Below are 18546 nucleotides of genomic sequence, written 5' to 3' on the forward strand. Positions count from 1 at the left end.
TTTTAGGATATCAATCGTTGATATGGCGCTTTTATTCTGAAGGATTTGGGCCGGAAGTGTTATTGTTGCTGCTGCTGGATCACAGGCGGATCAGAAAATCAATTAAGTTATGAAAAATACCATTAATTGCCTTTCTTTGTCACCGCAGCTCATGAAGAAATGGCGGATCTCCAGACGTTGTACATTTGAGGACAAACATTTCACACCTAATGGCGTGTATATCGACGATAAAAAGCATCTCAGTCGACAGGAATATTTACGTTTTTTAGGTAAGTTAGCATGATAGCTAACTACTGAAGTTGACATTAGCTACTCGGCTAATCTAGCTGTAGGTTAACATGTTTCGCCACGGCTGATATTTACTGAAGATGGCATCTGTCAGTCATTACTAGGTGCTGATAAGGACGCGTTTTGATTAGCCACTCATCAGGTTGCTTACCGTAATTTCCCCCAAATTTTGCTGACATGTTCTGTTGTACAGTGATAACATTAGTTAGCTGTATGCTATGTGAAGACATGTCTCAGTTTAAATTGCTAGCTGACTCGCTTGATTGCTCTCTGCCGGAGACCAGAGCTCGTGTGTTAGCCATCTTGTTAAAGTAGCCAGCTACATAATAGTGGATTTCCAGTTTGTTTGCAGTGGATAGTGAACAGACCAGGTCATACACGCAAATCACATGTTTCCTGTAACTCTAGTTACCTTTAAGAAATGCTATTCGTGTCAGTATTAGAATGAACAGCTGGGTTACAATATGTTAATTACTCTGCGTAATATCCTCCTCGCCTCATTTAGACACTATAGGTTTGCTGAAAATCATATAAAAAAACAAACAAACACTGAATTAGTGGCTGGCTTCACTGATTCATAGCATCCATGTCTTAGCTGACGTGAATCAGCTACAAAATCTTGCTATGTTATAGTGAAATGAGTGGGGTAGTTGTGTAATGTGTGTGTTATGTGCTGTAATGCATAATGTTGCATCTCAAGATATATGTGTCTTCTGCCTTGCATCTATAGAAATACTGAAGAATATCTTCCAAACATATGAGAATGAGCTGATGGTTGTAGAAGTCTGCAAGAAGACGTTGCAAAAAAGAGAGAGGCTGACTGGAAGATGCCAAGAAAAAAACAGCAGAATCCACAGCCAGTCAAGTGTAAGTGTTCATACATTTTGGTAACGTTGATAGGTCAAAGCATAGCTGAGCTACATTCCTGAAACCATTACTCATGTCTTTAATCTAACAATGAACTGTTCCTGTCCTGTGAATATTGGCCTAGTTAATTGCCACATGTTTCCTCTCTTTCTGCTCACATCAGGACACCAGGCATTGTTGTTCAAGTGCTTGGAGTGTTTCATATGGATAACACTGACCCACAGTCCTGTAACAAGTAATGGGTTGTGAGGTTTTGAGTTATTAAATTTAACAACATACTGAGAACTGCTTGGCATGAGCAAATTATTTTCTTCAATGTATTGCAATCTGTGTAGAACATAATATATATAATAATTGAGACCATGTTAGTATTGGATTGCTTCATACAGAGCTTAAGCTGCTGCAGGTACAGTACATATGTTACAGCTGCCATTTGTGTAGCTTCAACTCATTTCTCAAACCCTGCAACCTCCCACAAGAGCTAGAGATTCTGCCAGTTATATTACCTGAAGGATGGTATTTGTTTAAACTTTTTTTTTTTTTTTTTTTTTAAATCTAACCCACCAGAATGTAATCAACAAACTAGCTAGGGAGATGAGATCATCATGGCCAACTGCTATGATTCATGTTCATAGTCCTATCTGGAATAATACTTGAAGTAATGTATTCCCACCTCTGCCTAGCATTAAATAGCAAGATTGTAATTGTTGGAGCTATTATATAACCTCAAATAAATCTAATTTGAGGTTTGGATCTGTAAGAATAAACATCCTACATATCCTACACTCATGATTTATTATTGTCATTGTGTCAAACACTAAAACGACCAGTAGATGGTAGCATGAGGCTGGTACTGAAGGCTTTGCCAAAACGGGCTGCTGAGCGTGATGTCCGTGACTTGGCCTGAAAGTAGTTTTCTGAAGAGTGACAGCTGTGTGATAGCTGTTTGGATTTCATCAAGCTTGAGAGACCAAGTTAGTATTTCAGGCATCATTAGCTGTAACTGCAGTAAAAGAGTTCCATCTGTCAACTGTTTAGAGTTCATGTTTTGTTCATGAAATGCTCTTGTACACTGTAGGAGGAGAGTTACGTCATTCATACCACTTCCCAGTAATCTGGTGTGGTTTAAGGCAGCATTCTCATTACCATAAACCTCTTTCAACCAAGCCAACTATGTAGGTATGTAACATTTTGCTGCTGAGTTAATTAAGATTGTAACTAGATAATAATATTTGCTCAGTTTTTGTTAAAATACACAAAGATTTTAACAACAAAACATTTCTTCTATACAATTTTCCCTTTGAACCGAGACAATTGTGGTTGTTGAACTTAACTCAGTAACTCGAGAGACTTCTGTGTTTTTTTTTGTGCACGTTATGTTAAACATTTGTTTTGTTATGTTTAGTTTTTTTATAACGTAGTGAAGTGAGAGTTGTCATTTGATATTGTTTATTGGGTTCTTTCTATGATTGCAGTGGATTCTGAAGATGGTGTAGCCATTGAAGCTCCTGGTAACCTCAGCTTAGATACAGACTTCCTTCTCGGACAAGACCTTGAGTTTGGTGATCCTGATCATGAAAACAAGCTTTTAGGTCTGGAAAAGTTCTCAGGTTTGTACCATTTTTAAAAAAAATTTTTTTTACATTCATCTGTTTAAAGTTATAATCCTTGAGGTTTCAGTGCTTTTGGTTTTGGCAACAACCTGTGGTTGCCATGGTAACTTCCAGTGCAGCTCAATGCTATAGCAAACCCTAACTGAGCTACTTTGTCAGAATTACAATAGAGTCACACCTGGTGTATCTGTTTTTAGAAGTCAGTCAAAAATAATTGCAATTTAATTTTCATGCTGTGCACTGTCCGAAGAGTTGGGTGTGTTGAAACTGACAAAAATTGAAAAAAAATGACCTATGTCATGTTTTGTAGATGCATTTTTGATATATGATCATGGTCAGTGTGATAAATGCATTTGACAGGTACACAGGTCCGGCTGTTACAGACGGGTCTGTCGTCCGTGTTTGTGAAAGAGAGAGAGAGCAAGGCAAGGAGGGGCTGAGCGAAACAATGCACCGACTAATGACTTAAAATTTTACCCATTTGAAATGGCAAAAAAAACAAAACAAAAAAAAAAACAAATCAATATGTGGCGGTCAATGGTGATATTGTGGCGAGCTGCCACAAATAAATCAATGTATGGGGAAACCTATAAATGGTTTCAAAATAAGGGTTTGATTTAATGAATAATTAAGGAGTGTAGCTTTGTGTTGTTGGTATCTGCCTGCACGTCCGTCTTTATACTATTTTGGTCCATTCACTTCTAAGTAGTTCTTCTTTTAGTGTACCAGTGTTTTCAGATGTTCCATGTTTGCCTTTCTGCCTGAGTTTGTGAGTCTTTCTCTATTAGTATATTTCATGGATGTCTTATATCGGGTATTGCAAATGTGTCTGTTGATTATAGCTTGGTCATTATATACATTTCAGTTCAGTCCCCAGTATGAACTACATTTGCTTGGTGAAAGGACAATAGTATCATTATGTTTTGTGTAAACCGCCATTTTCACTTCCTGTCGTTACCATGAAGACATTGAATCAATCAAAGATGAAAATTATTTCAATGGCTTAACCACTAAAGGAAATGAAGTGGTCGCTCTACAAAAAGGCCTTTTACTGTTGGTTTCTCTGTGATGAAGTGTAGCCCCTCTGTGCGACAGTGAGGGAAATGGCGCCACCAGCTCATATTCCCCAGCATGGCTCTTTGTCAGAGGGAGTGATCTGAAAAATGGAAAAGTAGAGAAAGGAGCTGAGACACCATTATTATATAAGGGTCATAAAAATAGGACCATTACCATCAAGGACACCATTATAAGAGGGCATTTATTCATCATCATCATCATCATCATCATCATCATCATCAACATCATCATCATCATCATCATCATCATCATCATCATCATCATCATCTGCTGCCTCTGCTCCCACTCCCCCACTGCTATTATCGTTCCCCCCTCATCATCATCATCATCATCATCATCATCATCATCATCAACTACCCTCATCATCATTATCATCATCAGCAGCAGCAGCCTCACCATTATAGTCATCATCATTATCATTAGGCTTGGTAATCATCCACGAGGGGTTTCCATGGGGCAGGATAAAAGGGCAGTCTCGACTCTCGCCTTCCTCACATCCTGCCTTGGCATCTGTGAAGGACGGTGGTTTTCCTCCTCTGGCTCGTTCGCATTCAGAAACACCCACTGAAGCCGGAGAGCTCTGTGTCTCGAAGTCATGAAGCTTTTCCTTCTACCTCCTGGGAAAATTGTCTCTCTTTTTTGTCTTTATTTTTTTGTCTGAAAAACTCAGTCGACGTTGCTGGTAGAACTGTGAGTATCAAATGTCTCCGTCTCTCTGTTTCCTGAAGTTAGCTCACTCAGTGTGATGCCTTAACAGGGGTATTTTCACTACCTGCTGGTTGTTTTCTATATTTGTCAGTTTTTAATAGTTCAGTGAGATTTTTCTAGAAAGTTTGAAAGTTTGCCTTCAGGTGTCTTAAAAAAGTCTGACTCCAGTTTGTTTGTATGGAAGTCCAGAATGTTTCTGCTTAAACTAAAATATAAAATGTGATTTCTTCATTTTGTTGTTTTTCCATCATTATAACTATTATTAAGAATGACATTTTCAAAACCCTGACTTTATTTCTTATTGGCTTTTTTTTTCCCAAGTGACAGTTTTATTTAATCATGTCACTTAATATCAAAATGATGTTGTCAGCAATCCCCACCTCCTCACCCCTCAGCCAATCACATGCCCCCCAGACACAGACTGAAAATAGGAATGATGGAATCACATATTCTCATGATTATTTCATAATGTCTGATTAATTTGTTCAAAACTGGTAGTTTTGGATTTCCGTATATTTGCACTGACTGTGGTACTGTAAAATACAGATTGTCAGAAATGTGATTGTCTCTGATGCTTGTTGCATGTCTACTCTCTTAAGCTGTGCTTTTCTGTCTGTTTGATCAAGGTTATATACTGTATAACACAGAGAGAGAGTAAGGAGTTGCAAATATAACCCTTGCTGTGACACAGTGTTGTACAGAAATGTGCTCTACTCTGTCAGGCAGAGTGGATTGTGTGTAAGTGCTGAAAAGTCTTTGGAAACCTTTTTTTTTTTCTGTTTGTTGTCCCCTCACAGAAGTAGCTGCTGAGATTGGTTTCTCTGTGTATCCTCTGGGTGATGAGGAGAGCCCTGCCTACGGCCAGCTCAGCATGGAAAGTGAAACAGACAACTCTCGCAGCACAACTGACAACGGGAGGGAAGACGAGGGCAGAGCAGCCCAGTCGGAGCCCACTTTTCCTCCCTACCTATCCTGCAGGGGCTGCGGACAGCTCCGTGATGAACCTCTGGGACCTGGCATAGACCTTGTTGGTCCTTATTGCCTTAGGTGCTGTAAAGCCTCCAGGGAAGCCAAAAGTACAGACTTCTGTTCACCTTTTGGAGGCATCAGCGGACTGCCTCGCTCATGTTCCCATTCGCAGCTTGATGGTGAAGGGGTGGGAAACGGGATGGGGGACAAGGCACTTACAGCTGAGGAGAAATCGGCCAAACTGCACTCGTGTCACCTCTGTGGCTTCTCCTCGCGTTACGCCAACCATGTGAAGCGGCACATGAAGACACACAACGGGGAGAAGCCCTTTAACTGCCCCTTGTGCACTTACGCCTCCGCCCAGCTGGTGAACCTGCAGAGACACCTGCGCATCCACACAGGGGAAAAACCATACAAATGTGACAGCTGCACTTTTGCATGCAGTTCCCTTGGCAACCTCAAGAGGCACCAGCGCATGCATGTGCCCTCTGCAGTGGTGGGACAGGACGCCACGCCGCGACCTTCCAGTGGCCAGAACAGCCTGAAGAGGCATGTGACTGGGCAAAGACCCAGTGGGGAAGAGCCTGGTGCTTCAACCAAGGGTATGTATGCTTTTATAATGATTTATTTTTTCTCCACAACTCCAGATTTATTTTAAGCTGTCACTATCAATCATTATTGTATACAATAACTCAATATATCGTCTTTCTTTCTTAAGTTTCAGAAGTTGCAAGGCCACCGTCAAACCTGAGTTTGGGAGCCCAGAACAATGACTCCCTATCAGTCTTTGATGACTTAAAAGGGGCTTCGCCACCACCCATACCACCCTCTAACCCAGCTCCTGGCCACCAGCCTCCACTTCTTCTGCAAACCACAGGCAGTGGGAGCAGCAGGGCGACCAGAGGGGGCGTAGCAGACGGTGCCGCCCTCCCCCCTTCACTTTTCCCTTTTACATGCCGGTTATGTGGCATTGTCCTGGAGGACGAGGACGGCTCTTCAGCCCAAATTTGTGCCAAGTGTACCCTTGAAATGCTGACTAAAGACACCTCATCTAATCCCAACAGCCCTGGCGAGCGCAGTGACAAGGTGTACACCTGCGCCGCCTGCCCCTTCCTCACACACTACCCAAACCACTTGGCACGCCACATGAAAACTCACAGTGGTGAGAAACCATACAAGTGCCCACAGTGCGACTATGCCTCAGCGCACTTCGACAACCTCAAGCGCCACCACAGAGTGCACACAGGCGAAAAACCTTACAAGTGCCATTTGTGCGATTACGCCTGCGGGAACCTGGCCAACCTGAAGCGACACCAGCGGGTGCACTCGGGCGCCAAACCTTTCCAGTGTGCCGTGTGCAGCTACAGCTGCAACCAGAGCATGAACCTGAAGCGGCACATGCTTCGGCACACCGGAGAAAAGCCGTACAAATGTCAGGAGTGCGGCTACACCACTGGCCACTGGGACAATTACAAGAGACACCAGAAGAAACACGGACTGGCCACAGACGGCTGGGTCAAGGTTCCAATGTCGGGCAATGATGAAGACGACGAAGTGCGGAAAGGGATGGGAGTTGGAGTCCAAACTCACAGGAAAGAAGCAGGTGTTGATATGCAGTATATGTCTCGGGAGGGAGGTCAGACAATACACTCGTGCTATAAACTTGAGATTGTATAAAATATAACTCAGCAGAACTAAGCTACCAGCAACTTATTTTTTTTTTTTTTTAACTATTATTTTCACAGAGCCTTTATATAGTTTTAGTGTGTGTCGGTCTGTTAGTGTTTTGTCAGATGTCTTCAGAGGCTGCTAATTGTTTATTTGTAGAATCTCGCACAATTATTGTTCCGAATATTTTGATGCCTTTTGGGTTCAGTAAGGTGGATGAGTCTGTTCATAGTTTGTCTTCTACTCTGTTACTCTGTGTTTGTGTAAAGACAAATGGAAGTCCTTTCACTGTCTCATTCTGTATGTTACCCCACACTAATGATGACATTTCCCTCTCACACTTCAACACATATCACCACCAAATACTCCTCAATACATGGAACTCATGCACATTTTTGCCTGAACTGTTGAGTTGCACTGTGTAGTTTCTGTAATAAAAGATCATTTCTGTTTTTATTAAAGTTGCCAGTGCCACATGTTTAGGTCAAACCTTTTGTTTTGTACCTAAAATCAAATGAAATAAAATGAATGTAACTTATAATCAGCTTTTCTTTCCAACCTCATATCACATTTACAGGACAGAAATAGAGATTTACCTTTGGTTTGATTCATGTAAGGTCATTTTAACATTAAATTACACTGACAATATGTATGTATCTTTTGACAAATTATTTTCCTGAGACTACACAGTGCAGCTAAAGATGGGTCCTTGTGAGGGCCAGTATTGTGCTTTCTTTGCATTGTGGCACAAGCTCTGGTAATGGCATGCCTTCTGATGAATTTACTAATGTATGTACTACTAGCAATGTGCTATTTAATAGTACTGGAATTGTTTTCCACTCTATATTGATTAATTAGGTTGTGTTAACCTTACTAAATAATCTCCTGTGTCTTGAACTGTATTGTCATTTTGCCAAACCCCTCAGGATAAAAAAAAAAAAGAAAAAGAAAAAGGAATGATGTGGAACGCTCAAACTAAATGTTGGCAAAAAAATAATTCCTAGTTATTCTAACACTAAAATTGCATGCACAAGCATTTCAGTTTTGACTTGGGTTTTATGGTTAAAGGGAAAAGCACAATCATACACACTCAGCTACACTTTGGCAGTTTTACGGTTAAGTTCGAGAGCAAACAAACAAAAAAAAAAGAAAAAAAAAAGCATCAATTCATAGATCGTACATGTTGTTTAAAGAATATCCCCACAAACTTGCTACATATCAGTAATCTTTAAATTTTTTGGTCTTAAATTAATTTCTTTTGGGAAGTGTCTTCATGGGAAGAGTCTTGTTGAGACTCTTGGTTGAATCACCTTCTGTTGGATTACTGTTTACTATTGACTGTGAAATTAGCCCATTCTTGTGTTTTTTACTTGAGCAAAAAAAAGATGATACTGTTAGTAAGCATGTGGGTGTCTAATAGTTGTTTTATTTTTCTAATGTGGCCGTAATACACTGCTAGAAGTGCATACTTTAATATATAGAATTAGAATTTTTTATTTTAATTTTGAATGTGTGGTGTGTCATTTAGTTATAATGGGAAAAACAATAGGGACAGTGATTAAAAATTTACTCTCTTTGTGAATGACTATTATATGCAAGTGATATATTTTTCAGGTTGCCAACTTGCCATGACACAATGGAGCATTGAACCCATTGATTAGTACTGACATCCCCCAAGTGTCCATTTTTGTCCTTATGCAGTGTCTCATAAATGCCTTAAGTGAGGAATTTGAAATAAACACATGGGATTCATTTCATTGAATGTCAGACATCAGACTGCTTCTCATTTGTCTTTAAATCTTGGTGACATTTCCACATACTGGCACATAGAGTACTTGTAATTAAAGTATTGTCACAGTAACTTGAATCATGTTGTTACTTACGTAAAAGGAGAGCCTTTAAGTTCGTTCGTTTTGGTTCTCTAGCCTAAAACAACTGTTTGGGTTGATTCTCATCACTCTCATATCTTCGTTTACAGTCGCACCATATATATATATATATATATATATACACATACATATATATATATATATATATATATATATATATACATACATATATATATCAATCAAAGACAATTTATTTTTATTAGAAAAGAAAAGCCAAAAATATCACATTGACATAAGTATTCAGAGCCTTTACTCGGTACTTAGTTGTAGAACCTTTGGCATATTACAGCTTTGCACATCAGGATTAGGGGATTTTCTGTCGTTCTTCTCTTTGCAGATTCTCTCAAGCTCTGTCCTGTTGTCCTTTTAGAAGACGAGCGTTCAGGGCCAGGTTTTCATTACAGATATCTCTGCACTTAGCTCCGTTCAGCTCAACCCTGACCAGTCTCCCTGTCCTTGTCCCTGAAAAACACCCCCACAGCATGATGCTGCCACAATGCTTCACCAGTGGGATGGTATCGGGCAGGTGATGAGCACTGCCTGGTTTCCTGCAGACATGACGCTTAGAATTGAGGCCAATCAGTTCAGTCTTGGTTTCATCATATCAGAGAATCTCATTTCTCACAGTCTGAGAGTCCTTTAGGGGCTTTTTAAGCAAATACAAGAGGCTTTCATGAGTCTTTCACTGAGAGGCTTCTGTCTGGATACTCTGCCATAAAGTGCAGATCGGTGGAGTGCTGCAGCGATTCCATTTAAGAATTATGGTGGCCATTGTGCTCTCGGGAACACTCAATGTATTCAATTTTTGTAGCTTTCCTCAGATCTGTGCCTCGACACAATCCTGTCTCTGAGGTCTGCAGGCAGTTCCTTCCTCCTCATGGCTTGGCTTTTGCTCTTGCTCTGATATGCATTGTCAGCTGTGACAACTTATGTAGACAGGTTCTTAACCTTTCTCAATCATGTCCAATCAATTAAATTTACCACAGGTGGACTCCGAGAGGTGTAGAAACATCTGATGATCAAGAGAAATGGGAGGCACCTGAGCTACATTTGTCATAACAAAGGGTCTGAATACTCAGTGTGATATTTCAGTTTTTCATTTTTAATAAATTTGCAAAATTTTCGAAAAAATTATTTTTTCACTTTGTCATCATAGGGTTTTGAGTGTAGATTGATGAGAGGAAAAAAATATTTTTTTGATTTTAGCATAAGGCTGCAACATAATAAAATGTGGAAAACAGGGGTCTGAATACTTTCTGAATGCACTATATATAGGCTGATACATCATCACATCATCATTGGACATATATTAGGTGCGCTGCTAAAGCATAAATAAAAATTTAATTTAAAAAAACCAAAGGTTCTCAGTTCCAAATACCATCATGTGATGAAAACTCTCTCAAGTGTTGATTACAGTTTTCTCAGCTTCAACATTTTGAGTCGTGACAGTAGGAAAAACACAGGTGTTACTTCCAACATTACGATAGCTTGTTGTATTCACTATAGCAGGACTGTGAAACTAAAGTAGTGAAATAGATTTCATCATTAAAATTAGTTACATGAGCTTTACCTTGTGTAATATGTCAAAATGCCTGGTGTGAAAAAAAACCCTGTAAATACTGCAGCTCGTGGCTGCTCTACACCGAGTAATATTCTTGGCATATTATATGGCAGACGACCAAAGCTGCTGCTGTAAATAAACGTGGGAGTAATGCAAAGCAGTGATGAAGAAATGACTCAAATGAACCATTAACTGACAACGGAGAGCCACAAGGTCATCTAATTTCAGAGTTTATTTTAGCATCATGACAAACAGACCAGACAGTTGTCACTGACCTTACCACTAAAATCAAAATTGAAAAGTCGTGGAATGAATCAAGTCAATGCAATCTTCGTGAAATTTGACATTTAGTTTAATGGTGACTGCTGACGTTAATGCACTTAACCTGTGATTTGGCACCTACACATTTATTAACATCCAGGACCTTGCAGCTTCCATGTACTTGGTATTGACAGGAATAGAGAAAATAAAGATGACTGGTGGCGTCCACATCCCTCTACTAGAAAAATACAACTGAAGACAAAGAAGAAGCACAGCAGTGAAATAACAAGACATTTATATTGAGAACATTTTTGTTTACAGTTGTGGCTACCAGTGAGAGTAAAGCTGTTGATAGGTTGGCATTGATTTACATTTAGAGGCTTCAGAACACGCCGAGAGGCAACTTTTCAAAATAACTGAAGCTACCAGCAATAAAAAAAAGAAAAAAAAAAAGAAAAAAGAATGAAATGTCTTATAAAACATGATATGGATATGTTCATTTTGTTGCCTGCCCTTCATGAACGTAGCTCACTCCAGCAATTGTGATCACATTAGCCACTTCACCAAAGCACCTTTTTCAGCGAAATCCTCTGAGATGATTGGCACAATGTACGTACAAATTACAATGAACTGAAGCCCCTAAGAATGCTCCACCATCACTCGCCCGAAACGAACAAGACAAAGAAGATCAGATGAAAAATTTGTAAACACATTACATTTCAACTAAAAAGTCGCCTAAACATTATGTAAACAATGATAAATGTTAGTCCATTTAAACTTTTTGTTCTATACAACTTAGATTACATTTGATCTATTTGATTACAATAAGCTATGATGATAAAGATATTAGTAAATGTTCAGAATACTTAATTGCATGTACATAATATAAAAAGTGACATTGTCATAATTTTTTATGTTTATTTTGTGCAAAATGCTTTAGTAAACTATAATTTGGCATTTATGAGAAACCTTAAAAAATTGGTTAAAAAAAAAAAAAAAAAATCACAGATGGATTTACAGAGCCCCTTGGAAACAATCTCCACAAGATGTTTGAAGTCATGCTCAAGCTTCCACTCAAACATTCATCTCCACCTGTAATACTGTGCAAAATGATCGGTTCAGCAAGTGCAAGCAGCGCGGCCAAATCAACCATCTATCAAGTTCTGCAAGATTCTAGGTAACACCGGCGGACACTGACGTTTACTTTAAGTATGAACCCATGTCACGATGAATGACAAGGTAGCTCAGGAGGCAAAAAAAAAAGGAAAAAAAAAAAGGAAAAGTTAAGGCATCAGACTATTTCTGAAGGCAGTATGAGTGACTGTGCCTCAAACGTAAGCTGAAAACACCACTGATATCTTTGCTGAGATATTTACTGACTTGGCACATGAATAGCATGGCACACAGAGGATCACTAACAGTATAAAAACATGACATTTTGGTATATAGCCAAGCCAAACATTGATCATCCATATAAGCAAGCAAGTGCTCTGAAATAGTCTACAGTTGTGAGATCAATTTCAACTCATTCGCTGGACTCTGGGTCACTCTGGAGAACTATCCACGTCCAGGACTGCTGTATTATCACTAGTGCCAGGTCTAACTAAACATTTGGCTCTGGCTGGAAAGAAGCATGCAGCCATCAGGTATTCTTCGTGTAGTTTACAATATTTTAATTTACCTTTGTACCTCAAGAATGTAACTAAATTATAGAGCTTCACACACACTGTCGATGACCCAGTAATGCGTGTGAATCAAATAAGTAGGAATTTGTCAGTAACATACAGGAAGCTTCCCTATTTGAGTACCTGTAGCTCTACATGCCATGTACTGTATGTTGCCACAAGTTTAATAAAGTGGGGACAAAGCTCCAATTGAATATGATGATTGTAACTCGAACAAAAATCAAGATGAGCTTTTAAGAGTCTGAAAGAAAGGACACTGTCAAAGAGCTTAAGGCAGCGATTTCTCCAGGAAGAAGCTACAATCTTGCAGAATGGGACGAGTGTGTGGTCCGCACGGCTCGGCTCAGCTCATAATCTTTGTCATCCCATTTGTTGACAGTGGAATGAAGAGGGGAGGAGGGAGAATTGAAGGTGGTGGTGGTGGTGGTGGTGGGGGGTTACAGGTCGTCATCCCCGATTCCCTCGAAAGCATAGTTACCGTGGAAATCATTGCCACTTATGTCGTTTGCCGAGTTGGAGGCGCTGATCCCTCGGAGGGACACTGAGCTCAGCTTGGTCTAAATGGAATAATCAATACTGTAATTAACACCGGACTGACGTTGATTTATTAGAATATGTTTCGGGTTCTTTTCCAGCTGCTGCATTTTTCATTTATTTTTGGAAGCACTATACATCACAACAAAATTAAAGCCAAAAACACCAAAATATACTCACTGAGAGTTTGACGATTTGTTCACGGTTCGGGTCGGGAGAGTCCTGCAGCCAAAAAACAAAAAACAAAAAAAAAACCAAAGCCTAAGAATAAATTGAACCTGCATCTGAGATCTAAACTAAGTCCAAAACAAAAGGAAACTTGTCCTGTTTCTCACCAGCAGAGGGGGAGATTTCACAGCTTGCTGACTCTCCGTTCGGTGGATGGAGCCGTTGTGTCTTTTCCTCAACATCTGGAAGGTGACAGAAGATGACATGAAGAAGCCAAGAACACAATTAATAGGAAGGTTTTACTTTACATTTACATGAGTTGTGATATCAGCACAGCAATCCAATGACTGATTATCTCCACAATCAACAAAAAAACAACAAAAAAAACCCAAAAAACAAAGAGATATAGAAAATTGAAAAAAAAAAAAAAAGGTAAAAAAAAAATGTTGCAAGATGCTGTAATGTATTAAAACTGAGAGATGTAAAATAAATAGAGAAATAAAAAGTGTGGAAGCTAAGTGACTAAGTGATTTTTATAATTGCTATCAGAGTATTAAATGTAAACAAATTCAAAAAGATGTGTTTTTAAGGATGTAGCTATAAAACACAAACCTTCTTTATACTGCCACCTGACTTCTTCACCATTAATTCATCCACCATAGACTGAAGGCAGATACTCATCATGATTGCCTGAAATCACAGTCAAAGTCAAAGTCATAAAATCTGGAACACTGTAACAGTATTGTACTTGTTGAATCAAATTTTAATCAAAACTCTTTCTCAGACAGTGTGAAGCGACACACTGGGACAGTTTGTTTCGAAGAAAAAGCAAAGACAAAATGCTCTATTCATAATAAACACAATCACAATTTCATTTAAATGTCGGTGGCCTCCTACCTGCTGACTGGTGATGGTGACCCACTGGAGGCGGTCCTTGCTCATCAGATACTCGAAGGCCAGCTCTAGCTTGACCTCGCACTTGGCTGAGCTGCAGGGATTGGTTGTACCGTTGGCTATGGGGACTTGCTGCAGTGTTGGACAAAAAAGTGCCACCATTGTTATTATCTTCTAAATGTACAATATACCGCAACTGCTGCAACTGTTATCATCAACCACTTGTGATTCATTTTGATTCTATTGTGGGCTTTTTCCTTCCTCAGCCGTCAAGTTAAATTTACCTTCTCGTGTTTAAAATGTATGAAAAAGGCATATTTCCATATTTCAGAACCAGCATCCAACTTACATTCTTAAGTAAATGATAAGCTTGCTTTTCTATTCCATGACTGGGGGAGTCATGTACATGTAAGCAGCTAAATCACATTTCCTATCCTACATCTCTTCTTCCTGAGCTGCTGCTGCTGCATCACAAATGACAGCCTTCCAAATCTTGAGACGACACACGCTAAAAGATTAACACGGGTGCAAAGAAAGAGACGAAATATGCACTAATACAGAATTTCAAATGCTTTCAAAAAAATTTGTGAAGCTCAGCGACACATAAAGAGCTCCCTGGAGATGAGCCCTCATTCCTCATTTATGAAGCCTGCGCTCCTCACTGAGACAGTTTCCTCTGGGCCAGAAACTAACTGTACCTCCCATGCTAACCACACACAGAAAGATAACATAAATAAAGAATACTTATAAAAACAAAAGGCTGTAGTACACACACACACACACACACACACACATAGGCTGTTTATATGTGCTCTTCCGGATGCAATTTGAGATTTGGCTACGAGGGGGTTGCAGCGCTGCACCAAATGAGATGTTTTGAATAGTCTGTTGGAAAGGAAAGGGCTCATTAAAATGACTTTGACCTCTGAGAATGAGTAGAGGAATTAATCACCCTGCTGGACAGTGAAGGGGGGTGGGGGGTCAGTCTGTAATCAGACGAGCCAACATGCATTTTAATTTTAGATGTGTTGCCATGTGTCCAGATCACTGTGCAAATTAACTTTTGGAGAATCCTAAAAGCTTCTGTGATACATATAATAACTGCTGCTCGAGCACTAATGCAATACTAAAGTGACCCATTTACTCCATCTCTACTTAATTGAGGTCTTGTGTCTATAAATGTTCATCTGTCAAACGGTGGAAAAGATGTGGGTAGCGCTGCATGTAATGTTTTTCTGAGCAAGTCAAAGAAGTGAAAGTGAGCTGTTCCAGCTTTCAGAGGAACTGTCTCTTCAAGACGACTGACTGGGTTAGAGCGGAAACTAATGCATATTCAAGGCAGATCAAATTTGTGCTGTATGGTGGTTTTTAATTTAGGCTCTTTTTTTCTTGTTATATTTTATTCTTTTGATAAGGGATTTGTTCTGGATTTCTTGCCAGCTACAACAGTTTCACGTGAACAAAAATAGAGCTGCAAACACAGAGTTGAATGTAGTCTGTCAAATTCAAAAATTCCCACATTTTTTTTGTATTGCACTTCCAAAAAGTTGGGGAAAATATTTAAGAAAACAATGGTCAACATCAGTCCAGCAGAAGCCGGGAAATCCTTTCAGTCTCCAGTATACAAGTTCCGAAACCACCGTCTGCTACATTTCCTACAATGGAATTGGATCTGAATCCTCTTTAGATCCTCCCGGGCTCTTACAAACCCGTACCAGACAGACTAGGCTAGTGTGTGTGTTAATCCCCATGATGAGTAAACTCATCTTCAAATCTCATATTGGTGGAATGTCCCTTTAAAAGTCATTTATCTTATCTTGTTGTTCTTCCACATTTTGCTCTTGTGTGTGGATTTTTTTTCCCTCTCTTACTCAAACTCTCAGCTGACTTCCACTGCCTCAAACATTTTGTGGAAAATAAGGTTTTCCGTTGACAGTGCAACACGCTGCATTCTTTTACCCCCTGAGACGGGTAAGTCTGATCAATCCATCACCGTCATCTGCCGAGCTGACGGAGCCTGACAGCATCTCAGGCACTAGGTGACAAGACTAAACTAATATGGTTTAACAGCAAATCCTTCGTTGTATGAAAACAGCAACTCTGCTCTTTCCTTTCCTTGAAGGTCTCAAGTTTTATTTTCAACGTTGGTTGTAATAGTTGCAGTTGTATGCTGTCTGCATGCCATCAGATTCCCTCCTCGCCAAAGGACAATTATCAGTTAAAACAAAGGATGCTGCTGGATCAATAAAGTACTATCCTTGTGTGGGCTGCTTGTTTGGGTAATTGGACTGATGAAGACAGATGGTGTGGAGGTCATCACTTTCGGCGAGCAGTAGGAGTAAAAACTAGACATTAGTTTGTGTTGCAGTGGTGAGAGGAGGTTGGTAAACAGGCGACTTTAGTAGCACAGAAGACCTGCTTGGTTCGAGATGGGCTCTAGCCAAAGTCACAGCCTCCTAATAAAGTGGAGGGATTTTCAGAGCCTCAGACATGCAGACATGCCTGAAGGTGAATTCACTCATAATCATGCTATCATGCACACAATTCCACTTACAGAGGATGTGACTCGCCAGCACCTCATGCGTGTGACCTTGAAGCTTCCCTCCTTCATTTGCTCGTTGGGCAGCTTGACGTGGAAGTTGAGCTCATTGTTGCCGGCACTGACTATGACTTGGCAGCCCTTCTCTGGGAAGTCGGTAATACATGGGTCAAACTTGATATAGCCATAATATTTGAGCGTCTGACCGAGATGGATGAACTGGGGAGAAAACGTAACAAAAACAATTTTAGATGACTAACTTTTCTAAAAATTCCATCTCAGTCTAATCCCAGGGGAAGAAAGTTTGAATTCTCTACTGGATTTATGTGATTAAAAATTTATATCGTGGGAAAAACTAGGCTAATTGCATAACAGAATACACTAGCGGCAGTACTCTCTGCGGTCTAGAGATTTATCCTCGGACAAAGACATATCTGAGTATCAGCTGGATTCTAGTCAGATGCTTTGGATGCTGAGTAACCTACAAGATGCCTTTGCTTACCTCTTTCTTGGAGCCTTTCTCCTGCAGTGATTTGAGCTGCCTGTGCTGGTCTTTGTTGACGAGTATCCAGCCTCGCTCAATGTCAGACACTGTCTGGTGAAGCAAAAAAAAACTGAAGTTCATATTCTGCACAGATGAACAAAATAAAGTCTTTTTTTGTTTCCTTTTGTTCATGTAGTAGAAATCACACCCCAAGCCAGTGCAGCTCAGCAAATAATTACACAGACACATGCACAAATACACATGCTGCAAACACTGTTTATTTTTTCTTGATTTCATTCTTTTTAAACCTCCTCTCTCCTGCACAGAGGCAACACTCAGCAGTTCCAGATTTTAATCAAATTAGCCAAACCAAAAATGCTTAAAACAACAGTTGACAGCTGTTGCGGCCAAGGGAATCCGCTATTAATAGGATCACGTAGGGCCACAAAGCGGTACAGGAATCAGGGTGTTGCAAAGTCAAAACAAGCTGACACCGCTATCATATAATGGAGCGGCCCAGGGGACGGACAAAAGCATTTGGCAGCTCAGGGATGTAGCAGTTGCTTGATTTAGTTTTCTTGATGTGAAGCTGGCTCCATGTGCGCTCCATAAAAACATAACAGATGTGTTTGGTTTCACACCTCAAAGAAAAAATGATTTTAAAGAAAGAAGGTATTTTTTTATGACCACTGCTACAGCTGAAAATTAACAACATGTCATGACATCCCTTACCTGGGCGTATAGCAAATTCAGGCCAACTCTGTTGTCCATCACGTCACCATCGTACGCCATGTCCCAATAGCTGCAGGAGGGAATGGCACCAACAGTCAGATTCTATAAATCTATATTCTAACATGCATTATAATTAACACAGTTGCACAGTTACTATCGACAGTGCCAATTTCTTTGAATGTCTTGGAGCCTGAAACAAATTCCATGAAATTACCATCATATTTGGCTATTTGCCACAGTATATCATGTACTATAATTCTGTCTGCATACCAAGCAACACTACGTAGCAGTGTAGATGTTTGTAAACAATTTATCTAAAAAGAAACTGACATTTTCATAAAAATAGACTTCAGTTTTGCGAACGTATTTTTCAGATCTGTCAATGTTTTAAATGGTTTATGCAGATTACAAGTGTCTCAACCCATAAAGGAATTCTCAAAATCACCTTATATGGAGATACATGGTTTTCTGTGACAATAGGGGCCTAAAGGTTGGCAATGTACAATCAGCTTCAACACAATGATGTCAGATATACACCTGCACTGAGTCTTTTTCAAATCAGTGAAATGAGAGTGACTAAACTGCGCCTCAGCTCAGTATCAGTGAGAC

The 18546-nt window shown here is 39.8% G+C and overlaps 2 protein-coding genes across 3 annotated transcripts in view; one reads left to right on the plus strand and one right to left on the minus strand.

Annotated features, from left to right (window-relative positions):
* The first annotated feature begins 65 nt into the window (after nucleotides 1-65).
* On the plus strand, nucleotides 66-8957 carry znf513a (zinc finger protein 513a). The gene is given in 6 exon segments (XM_056363314.1): nucleotides 66-269; nucleotides 1019-1155; nucleotides 2631-2765; nucleotides 5351-6124; nucleotides 6241-7145; nucleotides 7148-8957. Coding segments are annotated over 5 exon segments (1890 nt in total). The 5' UTR covers nucleotides 66-269; nucleotides 1019-1115; the 3' UTR covers nucleotides 7184-8957.
* Nucleotides 8958-10853: 1896 nt separating this feature from the next.
* The window catches only part of snx17 (sorting nexin 17), a 28038-nt gene continuing 20345 nt past the window's right edge, over nucleotides 10854-18546 (minus strand). For both annotated transcript variants that reach the window (XM_056363268.1, XM_056363267.1), the window contains 8 exons: nucleotides 17938-18007; nucleotides 17224-17316; nucleotides 16737-16940; nucleotides 14186-14314; nucleotides 13901-13978; nucleotides 13456-13530; nucleotides 13301-13342; nucleotides 10854-13143 (listed from right to left, as the gene is read on the minus strand). In XM_056363268.1, the coding sequence (XP_056219243.1) occupies nucleotides 13024-13143; nucleotides 13301-13342; nucleotides 13456-13530; nucleotides 13901-13978; nucleotides 14186-14314; nucleotides 16737-16940; nucleotides 17224-17316; nucleotides 17938-18007 (811 nt within the window). In that variant the 3' untranslated portion in view covers nucleotides 10854-13023. The remainder of the gene's footprint in view (nucleotides 13144-13300; nucleotides 13343-13455; nucleotides 13531-13900; nucleotides 13979-14185; nucleotides 14315-16736; nucleotides 16941-17223; nucleotides 17317-17937; nucleotides 18008-18546) is intronic.

The sequence above is a fragment of the Seriola aureovittata genome, chromosome 19 (assembly GCF_021018895.1).
Source record: "Seriola aureovittata isolate HTS-2021-v1 ecotype China chromosome 19, ASM2101889v1, whole genome shotgun sequence".
Taxonomy (NCBI): Eukaryota; Metazoa; Chordata; class Actinopteri; order Carangiformes; family Carangidae; genus Seriola; species Seriola aureovittata.